Genomic DNA, 16,819 nt, shown 5'->3' on the forward strand with positions numbered 1-16,819 from the left:
TTCATCCCAGTTTACTGGCCACTGCCATTCAGATCTTCCTCAGACCCCTCCTCCAGTTACCCCAAACTACTTGGCCACAACTGCATCCCTCCCACAGTCTTTCTGTATGTAAGGTCTACCTTGTGTCCATTAAGATGCTTAGATTCTTAAAATCTAGCCAATAGCTCACTAATATTCAGACTTCTTAAGAGTCTGCCCAATATGACAAATGTTCTAATAAACCTTGTCTTTGGCTGAAAAAAAAAAGTAGGAAGAATGGATGTAAAGAGGCAAATTTAGACGTGAAGTAAAGAAAATTATCCTCATGGTTAAAGTTATTCTAAAGGGGATGGGCTGCTTCGGGCATGAGTGGATTCTTCTCAGTGTAGGTATCTGAGCAAAGCTGTGATGATACCCTGGACCAAATTTGGACTGAGATGTTCAATAAAAAATAAATTGATAAACCTATAATATAGGTTTTGCTCTGTCCATCCCTGCTACTGAAGTCCCAGTGGCTCTTGCTTCTAGAAGAAAATGCAAAATCTGTTTGGATTCTGGGTCCAGCTTACTTATCAGCTTCATTACATCTAACTCTCCACTCTCCCTTCCAGCCAACCAGCTTAGTTGCTGTTTCCTTTACATGACATTCCATTTTACATCTTTCTACCTTTGCACAGGCTGCCCCTGATTCCTGGAATGTGTTTTCATCTCACCTCTACCTCAAAGAAACCTTAATTAACTTTAAGGACCCTCCTATACAAGGCCTATCATGATCCCTGCAGCTGCCAGTGTTCTGCCTCACTGGAAATTAAAGAGGTCTAGAGGTTTGGGGGTGCTCCTGGGAACCTCTGAGATCAGGAAACAAGGCCCTGTCTGAATGAATTCAACTCAAATCTTCTTCTGGCCAGAGGAAAAGTTTATTAGTGATAAAACACTTAGGCCAGGTGACACCCTGGCCTAAGGACAAGTGGGCGTGAGAAAAACTCAGCCTTTGGGGCATGAGAGATTCTCAGCCTATTAGCAGTATGTTAGTAGCACCCGGGGGACCAGTGGGCATGAGAAGGTCTCAGCCTTTTTCGGAATGAGATGCTCAGCCTCTGAATGGGGGCCAGGGTGGAATTTTTATGCATTGAAGTAACTTTGGGTAGCCAGGGAAGGGGGCTGGGTAAAGGGTCTAGGTAAGAATTCTGAATGGGAGGTCTAAGAGATTGAATAGACAATGGAACTGGAAGTGTTTTATGGGGCCTGTAATGAAGGGAACTGGAAGGCATCTGAGTAAGGTCAAAAGGTGAGGCTAGGGCTTTCAAAGGGAGATAAGGAGAGTAGATAAGGAACCTGAAAGTTTAAGAGTTTTCTGGGTCCTGTAGACAAAGGGGAGCCAGATTCTTTTTAGAGCAAGGGTCCAAGGCACATCTGAATAAGATCAAATGGTAGGGCTAAGGCTTTCAAAGGGAGATGAGGAGCTGGGACCTGTAGACAAATGGGAGCCAAATTCTCTTTGGGACAAGGGGCAAAGATCTTGGCTTGGGCCCCAGCCCCCATCAGAAATTACTATGTGTATATTGTATCTTTTCTTATCTTTGTTCATGTTGTTTTGCCCTGATAGAATATAAATTCCTTGATGGCAGGCATAGTTTCATTTTTGTTTTTATATCTTGACTGCCTAGTACAGTGCCTGGCACCTGGTAGGTGCTTAATAAAGGCTTGTGAAATGAATGATAACAGTAATATTTTACTGTCATTCATATATGTATATACATATATATATATATATATATATATATATATATATATATATATATATGAAATAAATTAGAAATTTTGGATGACTGTCATAAGGGAATTTAATCAAAATGTTACATTGTTTTATTTTTCCTTTTGTACTAGTGATAGTAAGAAAGCGTCATTATACATATATTCCATTTTCTGAATGTTTAGTAGAAAAAAAAGTTGAAAATTTTCAAATCCAGTGCTCTTATTTGGTAAACTACTTTTGTTTATTTGGGGAATTGTTTATTAAGGAGAATATGGCTCCATAATGCCACTTTACTAGTGTCCTTGGGAAATGTCGACTCCTATAAAGTTGAATTAGATCACTGTGTTCATTATGCTGTCTTTATACAATTAGTTTACAATTAATTGCATTAGTCTTATATTCCTGACAAGATTATAAGCTCCTTGGAATCAGGTACTGTGTCTTCTACTTCTTGACACCTGGTGGGGCACAATTGTATGCTTAATTAGTACTTTTTGATTAATTGGTGATAAAGGCAAAAGTGGGGAATAATCTGGCTTCAAAAGCAACCTTATGGATTCTTTGTAAATGAAGCTGTTGGGGAAATGCAATGAAAAAAAGAGAAATACATTTTAAAATGATATTTAAAATTATATTTCCTTGGAGATAAAGCAACTTTGGAATATTACCCCAGACTTAGAAACAATTTAAAATTATTCTATCTTGTATATGTATGAGAAAAGAAAGCAATATTTATGCAAACATTATTTATTTTATTAATTTCAGAACTTTATTTGGAGCCCTTCACCTTCATCTTGGAGGAGCTCCTGAAGGTCCAGCTGGTACTGGGAAGACAGAAACCACCAAAGATTTAGCAAAAGCTGTAGCAAAACAATGTGTTGTTTTCAATTGTTCTGATGGATTGGATTATCTGGCTTTAGGAAAATTCTTTAAGGTTTGAATGATTCCTTGTTTCTTTAAAATAGGAAAACATCTCACAGGAAGGAATATTTTAATATAAAACCATCTTAAAGATTTATTTCTATCTCTAATACTTTTTCTAAGAATTATAAATAATAAAAATCTGATTTAGTAAGTACTATAAAAATTCTTATACAATAAAATTTTCTAATTCATTAGCAGTTAATCTGATTGTAGAAACGTTTCAGTGTTTGTGCCAAACTTACTCTGATTCAGATTCCCACCTTTTAGGAGTATGGCTTTGTTCTCAAGGTACCAAAACATATATAAAAGATGAGTGAAAAAACTGGTCATCTAGATATTCATAACTAATTAGGCATTTTGCCATACTGTGATACAGATCAGTTCAGTCTTTCCATTTAGAAAGCTTCAACTGTACTCCTATTCATCAATCCATTCTTTCCTGAAATGAAGTGTTGCCTTTATAAAGACATGGGCACAAAGGCTGTCAAAACATTTAGATCTGGGAAAAATTCATTCCAATTATCCATTTGTTTTAAAAAATATTTGAATTCTGGATATTTAAATTGGATAAACAATGATTCGGATGATTGACTACAATTTCACTTTATCTAATTTATAGATCATTGAACAATGATGACAACAACAATAGCTAACATTTGTGTAATACCTTAAGGTATGCAAAGCACTTTATAAATATCTCATTTTAGTTTTACAACAACCCTGGGAGATAGTAGTAATTATTGATTCCATTTTATAGATGAGGAAACTGAGGCACAGAGGTTAAGTGATTTGCCTAGGGTCTCAGAGCTAATTAGTGTTTCAGGCCAGATTTGAGCTCAGGTCTTCCAGACTCTAGATCCAGTGTTTTATTCACTGTGCCACCTGGCTGCATATCTAAATGTTTTTGGCATTATTACAAACAAACTGCATGTGGACTGTTTCTGTAGTGAACAGTACTTGAGTATCATATTACCTCTATTTCCGCAGCTGCAGTTTCAACCATGTATACAAATGTCTACTGAATAAATGCTTAATATAAGAGATACTAAATGAAGTTTGGATAGTCATTGGTCTACTGACTAATTAAAGAATCAATAATTAATATCTAATGATCCTTATGTTTATTTAATTTCAGATGCTTATGTTATTTTTAGATTATTGTATATATGTTATATATAATTTACCCATATTTCATATGCTTATTACCCGCATGTTCTATTTAGTTGAGTATTTTCCAGTCTTACATCCATCTCCTAAATCCTATGCTACAACAGGTGAAGCTGGATAGAGTAATATCTCCCTAAGCAATGCTAATGCACTGTCTTTTGGATACTAAAGTTGCTCTCCCTAGAGGATCTGCTCTGAGTTGATTTTCATTTAGTGCTATTAAACAGAACTATTATTAGGGTGAGGCAATTGAGGCTTTTCCCCAGAATGCTAAACTTTAGAGAGTGATTATAGCAGCATCTCTTTTTCTCTTCCATGGCCCCACCCTCAGTCCTTAGTCTCTTTCCCCACCTTCCTAGAAGGGGCAAATCTTTCAACATCATAAAAACCCTATCTGGGGGTGCACTTCTTATACCAGGCAGTCTCACATTTCACTCTTTACCTTCTTGCCTCAAGAACAATGATTCCTAGTTATGACTCTGATAACAGCTAAAATTTATATTACCCTTTACAATTTAAAGTCATTTTATATTGCATTATCTCATTTGTTCCTCAAAACAATAGTGAGAAGTATTGTTTCCATTTTAAAAATGAAGAATCTTAAATTCTTTTTTCCTTAAATTTATCTTTTTAAAATTTATTTATTATTTTTAATAGTCTTTTCTTTTTAAATTTTGAGTTTCAGATTCTCTTTCTCCCTGCCAACCCTTCCTCGCTCACTGAGAAGGCAAACCATCTTATATCAATTATACATGTGAAATCATGTAAAACATATTTCCATATTGGCCATATTACAAAACAAAGCAAAACACAAGCATGAAAATTATGCTTCAATTTGCACTCAGAGTTCATCGGTTCTCTCTCTGGAGATGGATAGCATTTCTCGTTATGAGTCCTTTGGAGTTGTCTTGAATCATTGTATTGCTCAGAATAGTCTTTCAGCTTTACAACATTGCTGTTACTGTACACAACAGTCCCCGAGGTCTTCACACTTCACTTTGCATCAGTTCAAAGAAGTCTAGGAATCTGAAACTCTTAGAGGTTAAGTGACTTGTCTATGGTCACACAACAATGTGTCAAAGGCTAGTTTCAAATCCAGGTCTTCCTCACTCTGTCTAGTATTCTTTCTAATATGTCATGCTAATAACTGATTTATGCTGCACATTGGGTTGTCCATTTCCCTCTGCAATTGACAAGTATTTGTGAGGGAATTGGAAGTTAAAGATGTTGTCTGTGGCTATGAAACAGAACAAATCTAATTAGTTCATATGAAGATTAAATTTTCACTAGCATCATCTAATTAAATCACCATATTTAAGAGACGCTATGAAAAAGCTAATAAACCAAAATTTAAATGTCACATAGGGTAAGCATTGGAAGTATAGGTGAATATTAAATCTATTATAGTCATCAATTCATAGTATTGGAAAAGACCTGAAAAATCATTTCATTTTCCAGAGGCAGAACCTGAGGCGAGAGTCACATAGGTAGGAGGTGGCAGAGCCAATACTCAAACCCAGGTCTTCTCATTACGCATCTTGTGTTTTTTCCACACCACAAATATGCATATATGTAGTGGAAATCTTAAATTGTTCAAAGCCAGAAATTAGATTTATGAATAATGTGCTACTGATTAGGAAATGAACTATTTTATGAATATGAATAGGGGATTTTCTTGATATTATTTTAAATGATGGAAGAGATTGTGTAGAAGCAAACCTTTTTCTTTGCAATATTCTATTTGGATAAGAATGAAAATTTTCATTATTGGATTCTTTTAGGGACTGTTGTCTTGTGGAGCCTGGGCTTGCTTTGATGAGTTTAATAGAATTGATTTGGAAGTACTTTCTGTGGTTGCTCAACAAATTCTTACCATCCAAAGAGGTAATACATTATTTTTTTTATATTACCAGTTAGTAGGATAAATATATACAATAACAAGTGATACAAGTCATATTTTGATTTAATGTATCAAAAATATTTTGTTTTCTCTTATCTGCAGGCATTAATACAGGCTGTGAAATATTAGTATTTGAAGGAACTGAACTAAAACTTGACCCAACTTGTGCTGTTTTTATAACTATGAACCCAGGATATGCTGGGCGTTCAGAACTACCAGATAATCTGAAGGTATGTAAGGAATAATGATTTTATCCATTTTATATTCATTTTTTTCATTTGCCTCATGTTATTTACTGTGCTTGTACTCCAGCAACAAGGCTATTTAATGAAATTTAAAAATTCAATTTAGAGAGCATAGTAGAAATATTATGTCTAACATAAGGAGGACTTAAGAAAATAGTAACCAGTATTTAATAACCTGAGACCATAAATTATTGGGAGGAATTATAGTAAGAAATTGAAGAAAACATCTAAGCTCTTTGACCCAGAGTTTCTTTTTTAAAATTGAATTATATATTTTAAAAGTTAACCAAAATTTACCTATTCTCCTTCTCCCCAAATCCCCATGAAAAAGAAAGAAAAGCAAAGGTCTTGTAACAAATATGTATATGTAAGCAAAACATCTGTAGGAATGAGGAACCTACAGCCTCGACTGTGTTTGAATTCAAAGGGCCACACCTGAGGACTTAGAGAGCCACATGTGCCCTCAAGGCCTCAGGTTTCCCATCCCTGAATTTTATGGCTTTGTCAAAAAAAAGCTAATCTGTACTCTATCTGGGAATTGAGTAGGTAGTATATTTCATCATGAGTCCACTGGAATCATGATTGGTCATTGCATTGATCAGAATTCTTAAATTAAAGAAGAAGCTTCCCTTGGCTTTGCTTTTAGGGTTTTAATATAAATAAGTGTTGTATTTTGTTAAAAAGGCACTTTCTGCGTAAGTAAAATAATTATATGATTAGAAAGCTGGCCTAAAGTGAGAAAGACCCGGGTTCAGATGTGCTTCTGACACATACTGCCTGTGATCCTGGGCAAGTTATTTACCTCTTAGTAGCCCAGGCAACTTGCAAAGTTGCTGAGCAAGTGATGATCTGCATTAGAAGGAATTCCTCACTAGGAACTCCCCACTGCAAAGAAATCAGAGGTATACTGTATATGTGTGTGTGTAGATATACATATATATGTTTTAAAATAGTCTGCATCATTGATTATATCTGCATTTTTGTGTTTTTTCGTGAATTCTTTATACCTTAGTATATCATTAGCTTTTTTTATTTTTTAAATAAAGGGATCATGGACTGGAAAGAAATATGTATACTCTAAAGTGTTCCCATTTAGAAATTTCAGTAGGTCAGTTGAATATTTTTATACATTAATTCAGTTTTGTAGCATTCTAGTTTATCTTCCAATTGAATTTATTTGGCTCTGAAGGATAAACATTAAAGACTATTAATATTGTTGTGGTAGATTCTTATAATCTAGCCAAAGATTTTGATTCTTAAAATCTAGCCACTGCTCAGATTTTTATAATCTAGCCAATAGCTCACAGATGCTCAGATTCCTTAAGACTCTGGCTAATATGGCGGATCTTTAATAAACCTTGTTTTTGGCTGAAAGAAGGCTTGGGTCGAATTCTTTTGGGCAAGACCCACATGTTGTGATTTTGGAGTCCCAGCACTCCTAAACTGCATCATTTTGGTGGCTCATATGGGGAAACCGCCTAACCCCAAGTTCTTGTTTAGCCAAGTCTGGAAGAATTTAATCAAAATGACTCTGAGGTACCACATCACACCTATCAAATTAGTTAACATGACAAGACAAGACACAGATAAAGGTTGGAGGAGATGTGGGAAATTTGGAACACTAATGCATTGTTGGTGGAGTTGTGAAATGATCCAGCCATTTTGGAGAGCAGTTTGGAACTATATGCCCAAAAGGCTATAAGATTGTGCATTCCCTTTGACCCAGCAATACCACTCCTAGGTTTGTATCTCAAAGAGATCACAAAAGCAGGAAAAGGACCAACACATACAAAAAATTTATAGCAGTTCCTTTTGTGGTGGGAAAGAATTGGAAACCCATCAGTTGGGAAATAGCTGAACAAGTCGTGGTATACGAATGTAATGGAATGTTATTGTGCTGTAAGAAATGATGATCAGGCAGACTTCAAAAAAACCTGGAAAGACTTAGTACAGTGAAACAAGCAGAACCAGGAGAACATTGTACACAGTAACAGCCACATTGTGTGATGATTGACTTTGATAGACTTGGCTCTTCACAGCAATGCAAGTATCTAAGACAACTCCAAAACATTGACAATGGAAAATGCCATCTACATCCAGAGAAATAACTATGGAGTCTGAATGTAGATAGAGGCATACTATTTGCTCTCCTTTTCTTTTGTTGTTTTGTTTTATTTTTTAATTCTTCTGGTTCCTCCCATTAGTTACAATTGTTCTTTACATCATGACTAAAGTAGAGCTTATATCACACCATCTTGAGGGGGAGAGAAGTAAGAGAGAGAGAAAATTTAAAACTCAAAATCTTATGGAAGTGAATGTTGAAAACTAAAAATAAATTAATTATAAAAAAGAATTTAAAGTTATAAATTTCCCCTAAATATTGAAGAAATATTATTGTGTTATTATTGATTTTTTTGCTATTCACCTTATGCTTCTTTTAAGAACCTAAGTGTTTTTTGGTATATAGTCAATGACTATTGTTATTTTTTTCATTGTGGTACCTTTAAGAATAATGTAGTTTCCCCGTATGTGTCCCTTGACTTTCTCTATATTTTCTCATCTGATGTCATTATTTCAATTTCTATTTTAGAGTTTCCTGAACCATAATAGATTTTATTCTATTCTCCTCATTTTCACTGCATCACCATGTTTTCAATGTTTCTTTCATGCAAAAAATTGTTAGATTTTATTATTCTATTCTTTTTTTCCCCTTTTTATTGAGGACATTTAGGACATTGTTTTCAAGTTTTTGTTTTCTTGTATTAAGTATACATACACACACACACACACATACACATACACATTTACCATCTTTTTTCAAATCAGCATAATTTTCTGCCATAATTTGCTTACACTAATCTGAACTTAATATCCTCTCCTCAAATCACCTTCCTCCACTTCTCCCACTCCCCGTTACCCACACAATCCTGATATCCTCAGGTTTACTTTTTTTGATTTGTCCTCTTTTGCTTTTCTTTCCTCTCCATTTCCAAAATCAGAATGTGGTACCTAATGCTCCCTACCCACCTCATTCATTCTTCTGCTTCAGAGAAATTAACTTGTAATGCCCCCTTCCAAGAACTCAAGTTTCCTTTTGCCCCTTTTCTTACCCCTTTACTCCCTCTTGGATTCTCTGTTCTCAGGAGTGCTGATTCTCAATGAGGTGTCAGAAAATAGAGGGAAAGTTTCTGTAATTCTATTGTGGAGGCCCTACCCTTGATCTTTGTCTTCTTCTTCATGCCACTTCCCTTTGAACCTATGGATCTTTTTTCTTTCCTCTTATATACATTTTTGCTCTTAGTCCTTAAGCCCCTTGTCTCACACTTTTTCTCTCTCCAAGAAGTGTCCCATATACAATATTGATTTATTAATGAAGAGGTGAGTTTTCCCTCTGAAATATTAAGTCCCTTCCTCTACTTATGTTCTTAATTTTTACTGTTTTACTGTGTTCTGTACAGGGCCTGACTCAGGGCAGTACTTTGGTAGGTTAGGTTCAGTATTGGACCAAATGACACTGTGAAGTCATTCAGTAGTTAGCAAAAAGAGATTTAACCATAGCATGAGAAGGTTTCACAAGGATAAGCATTGAGAACCCCCTGAGTTGTTTCAGCTGAGCAAAACTCCCATTGTGATCCACCAGCCAAGTATCTTAGAGACTTCTAGCTGTTTGTGGCTTCTTTATGAGGCAGTAAGGAAGTAATGTTTCCCCTAAGCCAAACAAGGCTCAAGAAATGTCTCAATACCTTTTAAGCAAAAACTAGCTTTCTTGCATAATGGGAGAGGTTAGGATATTATTTCCACCATGTTTGGTTAGATTCTCTAGCCCTAGGTTGTACAGTAGTTAGAGCTGTGGGCCTGGGGTCAGGAAGATAGGAGTTCAGATCCAGTCTTAGACATTTTATAGCTGTGTGGCCCTGAGCAAGTCATTTAACCCTTGCTTACCTTGGTTTCCTCATCTGTAAAATATGAATAATAATATCACTTATCTCCCAGGGTTGTTGTGAGGATCAAATAAGATAATATATGTAAAGCAGTTAGCACAGTGGGTAGCTTATGGTAAGTGCTGTATAAATGTTAGCTAGTATTCTTACTCTTATTACTCAATGTGTGTTTCTTTTGAAAGGAAAATCAAACAGAAATGTTCTGCAGCTCACATTCATGACCTTGTGTGGCCCTAGACAAAAATAAGAAAATAAACATTGCACTTCTGTTAAAAACTTTCTACTATTTGATCAATTACATTTTGAACAATTTGTTCAGCCTAGTTTCTTTTGAAGTAATATTTAGAATTCTTCCTTTTTAGTGGAAGGGAGCATAGTGTAATACTTAGTTGACCTCAAAGCCATTATGACTGAGGTTTGAAAGTCCTGCCTGTGATACCTAATGGCTGTGTGACCACAAGTACAAGTCACCTATCTCTCAGCATCCTAGGCAACTTTTGAAGTTGCAAAGAAGGGCACAGCTTGTATTGGCTGGTCCCAGGGAGCTGGTCATCAGGAGAGGATCATCAGGGACACTTGTGGGATGCATCTAGCAGCTTTGGCCTTCTCCATCTTCCTTTCACTCTTTCTGTTGCCTGTTTGCTTTTCTGTATTATATCAGTGAATTTCATTCAGCTTTGAATTTCTGGTATCCTCTTTCCTACACTTTCTTTTCTCCCAGGATCCATACTCTTCTGTCCTTTCCCTCTTTCTTTTTTCTCAAGGTTTAGGGATGGTCTGATTTTATTGACTTCAACTCAATCTATTAATGAAGTTTCCCCCACCCCAGGAAAATCAAAGAGGTTAATTTTAAAAGTGAGGTACTTAAATTATAGGCACCAAGAAGGTTTTGAGGTTCATAAGACCACCAAAGCCAGCAAATGGGAGGTTATAAAAGGGGATGAGGGTGAGCAGAAGAGGTTGTAACACAGAGCCATGGGCTAGTGAGTTGATCTTCAGTTATTTTTTCCTTTAAAAATTACCTGTGGTGAGTTCTTTCATTTGTGTTCTTGTCAATGCTCTGTTATGTTTATTTTTTACATGTATTTTTTAATGTAGAGATGGAAACCTGTCCCTATACAACCTCTCACTCTGTCATCTCCCCAGGATTTCAACATGATTATTTTAGAATATTTCCCTGTATGCACCCTATTTATAGTTTCCTTGCTATTGACACAGCCCTGTGTTAATGGTCCTCTTATATAAAAGCAGTTAGGTGGCACAGTAGCTGGAACCTCTGAACCTGGAATCAGGAAGGCCTGAGTTAAAATCCAGCCTCAGACATACATATTTGCTGTATGACCCTGGTCAAATCACTTCATCGCTGTCTGCCTCATCCTCAACTGCAAAATGGGGATAATAATAGCACATACCTCCCAATATTATGATGATGATCATCTAAGATTAGATTTGTAAAGTGCTTTGCAAACCTTAAAGTGATAAATAAATGCTAGATATCATTATCATCATCATCATTACTGGGCTGATAGCAAGCAGAGGATTCCTAAGTAGAACTCAGGAAGGTACCGTATGCTGATTTTTAATATAGTATTTGGCCCTGGCTGATTTATCAATCAAATAAGCACTAATTAAGCACTTCCTATCTGCTAAGCATCATATAGATGCTGAGGATAGAAAGATAAAGATGAAGCAATCCATGCCCTCAAGGAGCCTACATTCTATTGGTAGAAAGAACATATGTATATATAATTATATACCAAATGTATACCTAGTAAAGAAATTGGAAGGTGATGAGGGAAGAGCGCAGTCAGCATTTCTCCCTCCATGTAAGGAATGGATTATTTGCAGAATTCTCTAAATATTTGCTGTAGTTTAATTTTTTATTCTTCTTTCCACTTTATCTCCCATTATTGATAACCATGTTGATCTATAAGTTAATTTCATTGTGAACTAATAAGTAATCAAAATATAATTATAAAAAATTTTAATCTTAAATTTGTAAAATATGAATTTTAAGAAAAAAGTGAAGCCTTGTTTCTTATTACACTAACATGATAGAATACTTTTTTCAATTTTTAAAATTGTCAGTGTGTTGACTGAAAAGACTTTAATGCAAATTGATACCATTGCAAAAATATATAATGATGCATTTCATTAAATTGATAAATATTAAAGAGAATTATTTTTCTGATTATCCATTTTAAAACATATGACTATTCTCTCTATTAGGCTCTCTTTAGAACAGTAGCAATGATGGTACCTGATTATGCCATGATTGCAGAAATCGTCCTTTATTCCTGTGGTTTTGTTACTGCTCGACCCTTATCAGTAAAAATTGTAGCTACTTATCGTTTGTGTTCAGAGCAATTGTCATCTCAACATCATTATGACTATGGAATGAGAGCAGTGAAGTCAGTGCTTACTGCCGCTGGTAATCTAAAGGTATGAGACCCCAGTGTTTCTTGCATAGCATTATTACATTACTTAATCACACTGCCATGAAAGTTGTGTCATCAGAAAATCAATTTGCTAGTCATTTCAAACAACCTGAAAAACTTAAATAATCAGTTAAACTTTTTTCACTAAATTGACAGGATATTCCTACATTGCATGGAAACATTCTGTTTTTTGCATACATTATGTATCAGCATAATTTTAGAAAAACTTAATTGTTTTGTAGTTTTCTATCCATATAAAACTTATATTAATGTAAATATCATTGATTACTTATATCTTTTAGTTTTATACAAAATTAATAGACATGTACTAAAAAGCAGAATGTGTTTGTAAAATGTTTGAGGCCTTTCGATATTCATGTGTATATATTTTATTTTTGTTGGGAACTTGTAATAATTAGTGAATATATAAAATTCTAGTCAGTATGCTAATTATACATTCATGGAAATGTAATTAGCAGTTGACTTATTTTTATAGAGCATATTTCATTTTTTCATTCATTCATACAACCAATATTTGCTGAGTTCCTACCTATGTGGGGGATACTGTCTTGGGGACTTTCTAGACCTAGGCCCTGCCACTGTGCTGCCTCTAGTCGAGTAAGAATTTGATTGGGGAATGGGGACCTTTGAGATAAACCAGGTGTATAAACAGCTAAAGTCTAAGACAGAAGAGGCAAAAAGATGCAGTGCAGGCCAGGGGAAGGAGGTGTGGAACAGAGGGTCAGGATTTCCGCAAATAGGGATGGTGGTTGGGGGAGGAGCAGTACATTCCAGTCAAAGAAGACAGTATGAGCAAACCACAAAGCAAATAAAGCACAGCTTATGTTTGGGGACCATCAAGTTCAATTAAGTTGAAAGGCTTAATATCTACGCAAGTAGTGAGAGACAAGCCAGAAAAGAATGATTGGGTTCAGATTGCAAAGGCTTTGAATGACATGCTAATAATTTCAGACTTAATTTAAAAGGCAGTGGGGGGCTATTGAGCATTTTTGAGCAGGGGAATGGCATGATGAAGGAAATCCTTTGACAGTTAAATTTGGAGCAGCTGGGTGGCACAGTGGATAAAGCACTGGCCCTGGAGTCAGGAGGACCAGAGTTCAAATGTGGCCTCAGACACTTGACGCTTACTAGCTGTGTGACCCTGGGCAAGTTACTTAACCTCATTGCCTATCCCTCCGAAAAAGACAATTAAATTGGCAGCTACGTATAAAATAGATTAGAGAGGGGGAGAGATGAGTCTGGGAGACCACTTATTAGTCTAAGCTATTGTACTTTGATAGATAACAAAACACTTACTAGCTGTGTGACCCTGAGCAAGTCACTTAACCCCCTTTGCCCAAACAAAAGAACAAACAAAAACAATAACAACTAGAAGAAAAAATATGGGGTTACCTGACATTATGGTTTAATAAAGTAAAATATGATTCAGAGCATATTCCGTCATATATACCTTGGCTGTTTACTGAACCAAACATTCAGCAATAAATAAGTGCTGTCATTCTTTGTCAAAAACTGAATTATAACTATCAACTACTTTCTAAGCATAACATACTCTTGCTGGTATTTTTAAAGTATTTTTTGTCATAAATTGTGGGAAAATAGGAAATTCTGCATAGATATAGTTGTATGAAATTGCAACAAAAACATGTTTTTGTATAATCTTATTTTATTATCCTTTGCTAAGCAGATATTTTGATGTAATGAAGGAGTCTAATAAGAACAAGGTTTGCCACTGAGATTTCTTAGGGCTTTAGGAAAAAGGTATAAGTCAAGGTTACTGGATACCAAGCAATACAAGACTCTTAGAATGAGTAATTTGACTAAGAATAGGCAGAAAGCTATAATAGGATACTAAACAGTAGGATATTAGCTGCTGGATAGTTTTTTTTTTAATCTACCACAAGTTAATAAGGGACAGCACCTAGGAGATTATGTTTTAGAACTGAGATCTCAAGGATCATCTAATCCAAACCCCTCATTTTACAGATGAAGCAACTCAGGTTCCAAGCGCCTGTGACTTCCTTAGGGGAGTAATTGGAAGCATTGGGACTTGAATCCATAAAAATCTAAAGCCTATGTGCTTTCTATTACCTCATGCTTCCTCCTTAAAGCAGATACTTTTAAAAGAAATGTCTGTTGTTTTTAATTAAATGGGATTATGGTGGGGGATGGGAGAGGAGAGGCGAAGCTTTCTCTTTTATCTTTTTGTTTGGCTCAGTTCAACAAAGTGTTATGAACATCATTCATGCAAGGCACTGTGCCAGGTAGTAGAAAGCTATTATCAGCCAGTTCCAATTTTCACTCTATTTGTGAGGCACATTGAGTCATCCACAGTAATTTTTGGAGTACAAAGAATTGGATAGCAACACCAAAGCTACATTATATATTCATCAGCTACCTGTTTAAGACTGTCACCTTTCTGAAATGTTGATAACTTTAGCCTAGATTTATATTTATATTTCCAGAGATTATTGAAAAGCATAGGTATAATGAATGGGTGGAATTCTTTTATTTCACCTGATCATTTGGTAAGTGGACAGCTTTAAGGTTAATTGAAATACTTTCAATAATATAAAAACCTTGAATTTAACATGCTGCACTCAAATTGATATAAATACATATTTTTTAATTGCTAGGAAATGGGACTAGAAAAGTTACATAAACTCTTAGTATGCTAGACAACTCTTTCATGGCTAAGTTGCTGAATTGCATCAGAGAGATTTTTCACATGAGAAATTCATTTCACACATAAGAGAATGGGTTTGGAACTGAAAAAGAAAAAAATAAAGATTACTAAAGTAAAATAAAAATATTACATAAATTCTGTCTGTATTGAGTTATAAATATCTAAGTAGAAAGTGTATAATAATCCTTCAATTTGATCCAAAAGCAAAATAACACCATATTTAAAAATAAAAATTTTGCACTTAATTTCTAATTTGTTCTTATTAAAAGTATCCAAAATCAATATGCTAAATAAGTGATAATGAATTCATTTTCAGCTGAAATATCCAAATGAAAATGAAGAAATTTTGCTGCTTAGATCCATCATAGATGTGAATCTGCCAAAATTTTTGTCCCATGATCTACCACTTTTTGAGGTAAGAACATTAATTTGTATAATGCATTAAAATCCTTATAATATTACATTTATCAAACACCTCGATGTGTCAAACTCTATATTGGATATTTTACAAAACAAATGAAAATAATATTTGTTCTATAAAACCACTTAGACCAAAAAAAGTGTTCTAAAAGTGTTCTATCTTTTATTTGATATATGCCTCACTAGCTATATTGAATCAGATATAAGTCAGCAATTTAGGTCATTTATTAATTTAATAATTTCATTTTCTAGCCTTTGGTGCAGAATTTTGACAGTGTTTATATTGAAGCTTAAAAATACTTTATTTAAGAGAGAGATTTGGCTATAGTTTAATACTAAGGAAAAATATCTTAAAATGAAAGTTAAAATTATTTTTATTTCCTTAGATAAAGTACTGTAATTTATAAGAATGTGTAAGATAAAATTAGGTTTAGCAATCTTGATGCTTTTCAGGAATAGATATTGAAAATTTGACTAAAGATGTCAGAATAATAAGAGTTTTAAAAAATGTTACTTTCCCTCATCCTCCAATTTCCATAGGAAGAATTAAGGAAAGAGAGAAATTCGTGCAAAATGTGTACTCCTCAGCTTTTCCCAGATACCTCTATTTTAGGTTCTGTATATAGGTGGAGGTAGAGCTAGAACAGGCCTTTGCCCAGGGACCCCACCTTTCCATCAGGTTAAATTGCCCCCCACCTGGCATGGAGACTTGGTTGGGGCTGGGGTGGGAAATCAGCAGCAATGGCAGAACAAGCTGACTTGCAGAGCAAACTGACTTAAAACCCCTCTGTGCTAAGCACTTTACAGTTACCCCATTTGACCCTTACAACTTTGGGAGGCAGTTGCTGTTATTATCCACATTTTAAAGATGAAGAAATTGAGGAAAACAGGTTAAGTGACTTGTCCAGGGTCACATAGGTAGTAAGTATCTAACTCTGGATTTGAACTCAGGTCTTCCTGATTCTGGGCCCAGGGCTCTATCCACTATGCTGCCTATCAAATCCTTTCTCAGCCATCTCCTCTCTTCCTTTAAACTCAACACCTTTCTGTTTAGATTCTTGATACTTTCACCCATAAAAATATGTAGTGACAGAGTGCTGAGCCTGGAGTCAAGAAGTACTGAGTTCAAACCCATCTCATACACTTACTAGCTGTGTGATCCTGGGCAAGTCACTTAACTGAGGCAAGTCTGCCTCAGTTTCCTCAACTATAAAATGTGAATAATAATAGCACCTACTTCATAGGGTTCTTGTGAGAATGGAATGAGACAATATTTGGAAAATGTTTAGCACAATGCCTGGCACATAGGAGCTAAATAAATGGTTGTTCTCTTTCTTTCCCC

At 35.2% G+C, this 16,819-nt stretch overlaps 1 protein-coding gene across 1 annotated transcript in view; it reads left to right on the plus strand.

Moving 5' to 3' along the window:
• DNAH7 (dynein axonemal heavy chain 7) overlaps positions 1-16,819 on the plus strand; it is a 285,950-nt gene that overhangs the window by 100,449 nt on the left and 168,682 nt on the right. The window contains exons 24-28 of the mRNA XM_020993533.2: positions 2,501-2,669; positions 5,608-5,710; positions 5,829-5,956; positions 12,142-12,354; positions 15,374-15,472. Of these exons, the coding sequence (XP_020849192.1) occupies positions 2,501-2,669; positions 5,608-5,710; positions 5,829-5,956; positions 12,142-12,354; positions 15,374-15,472 (712 nt within the window). The remainder of the gene's footprint in view (positions 1-2,500; positions 2,670-5,607; positions 5,711-5,828; positions 5,957-12,141; positions 12,355-15,373; positions 15,473-16,819) is intronic.

This window comes from Phascolarctos cinereus, unplaced genomic scaffold, assembly GCF_003287225.1.
Source record: "Phascolarctos cinereus isolate Bilbo 61053 unplaced genomic scaffold, phaCin_HiC Scaffold_726;HRSCAF=1367, whole genome shotgun sequence".
Taxonomy (NCBI): Eukaryota; Metazoa; Chordata; class Mammalia; order Diprotodontia; family Phascolarctidae; genus Phascolarctos; species Phascolarctos cinereus.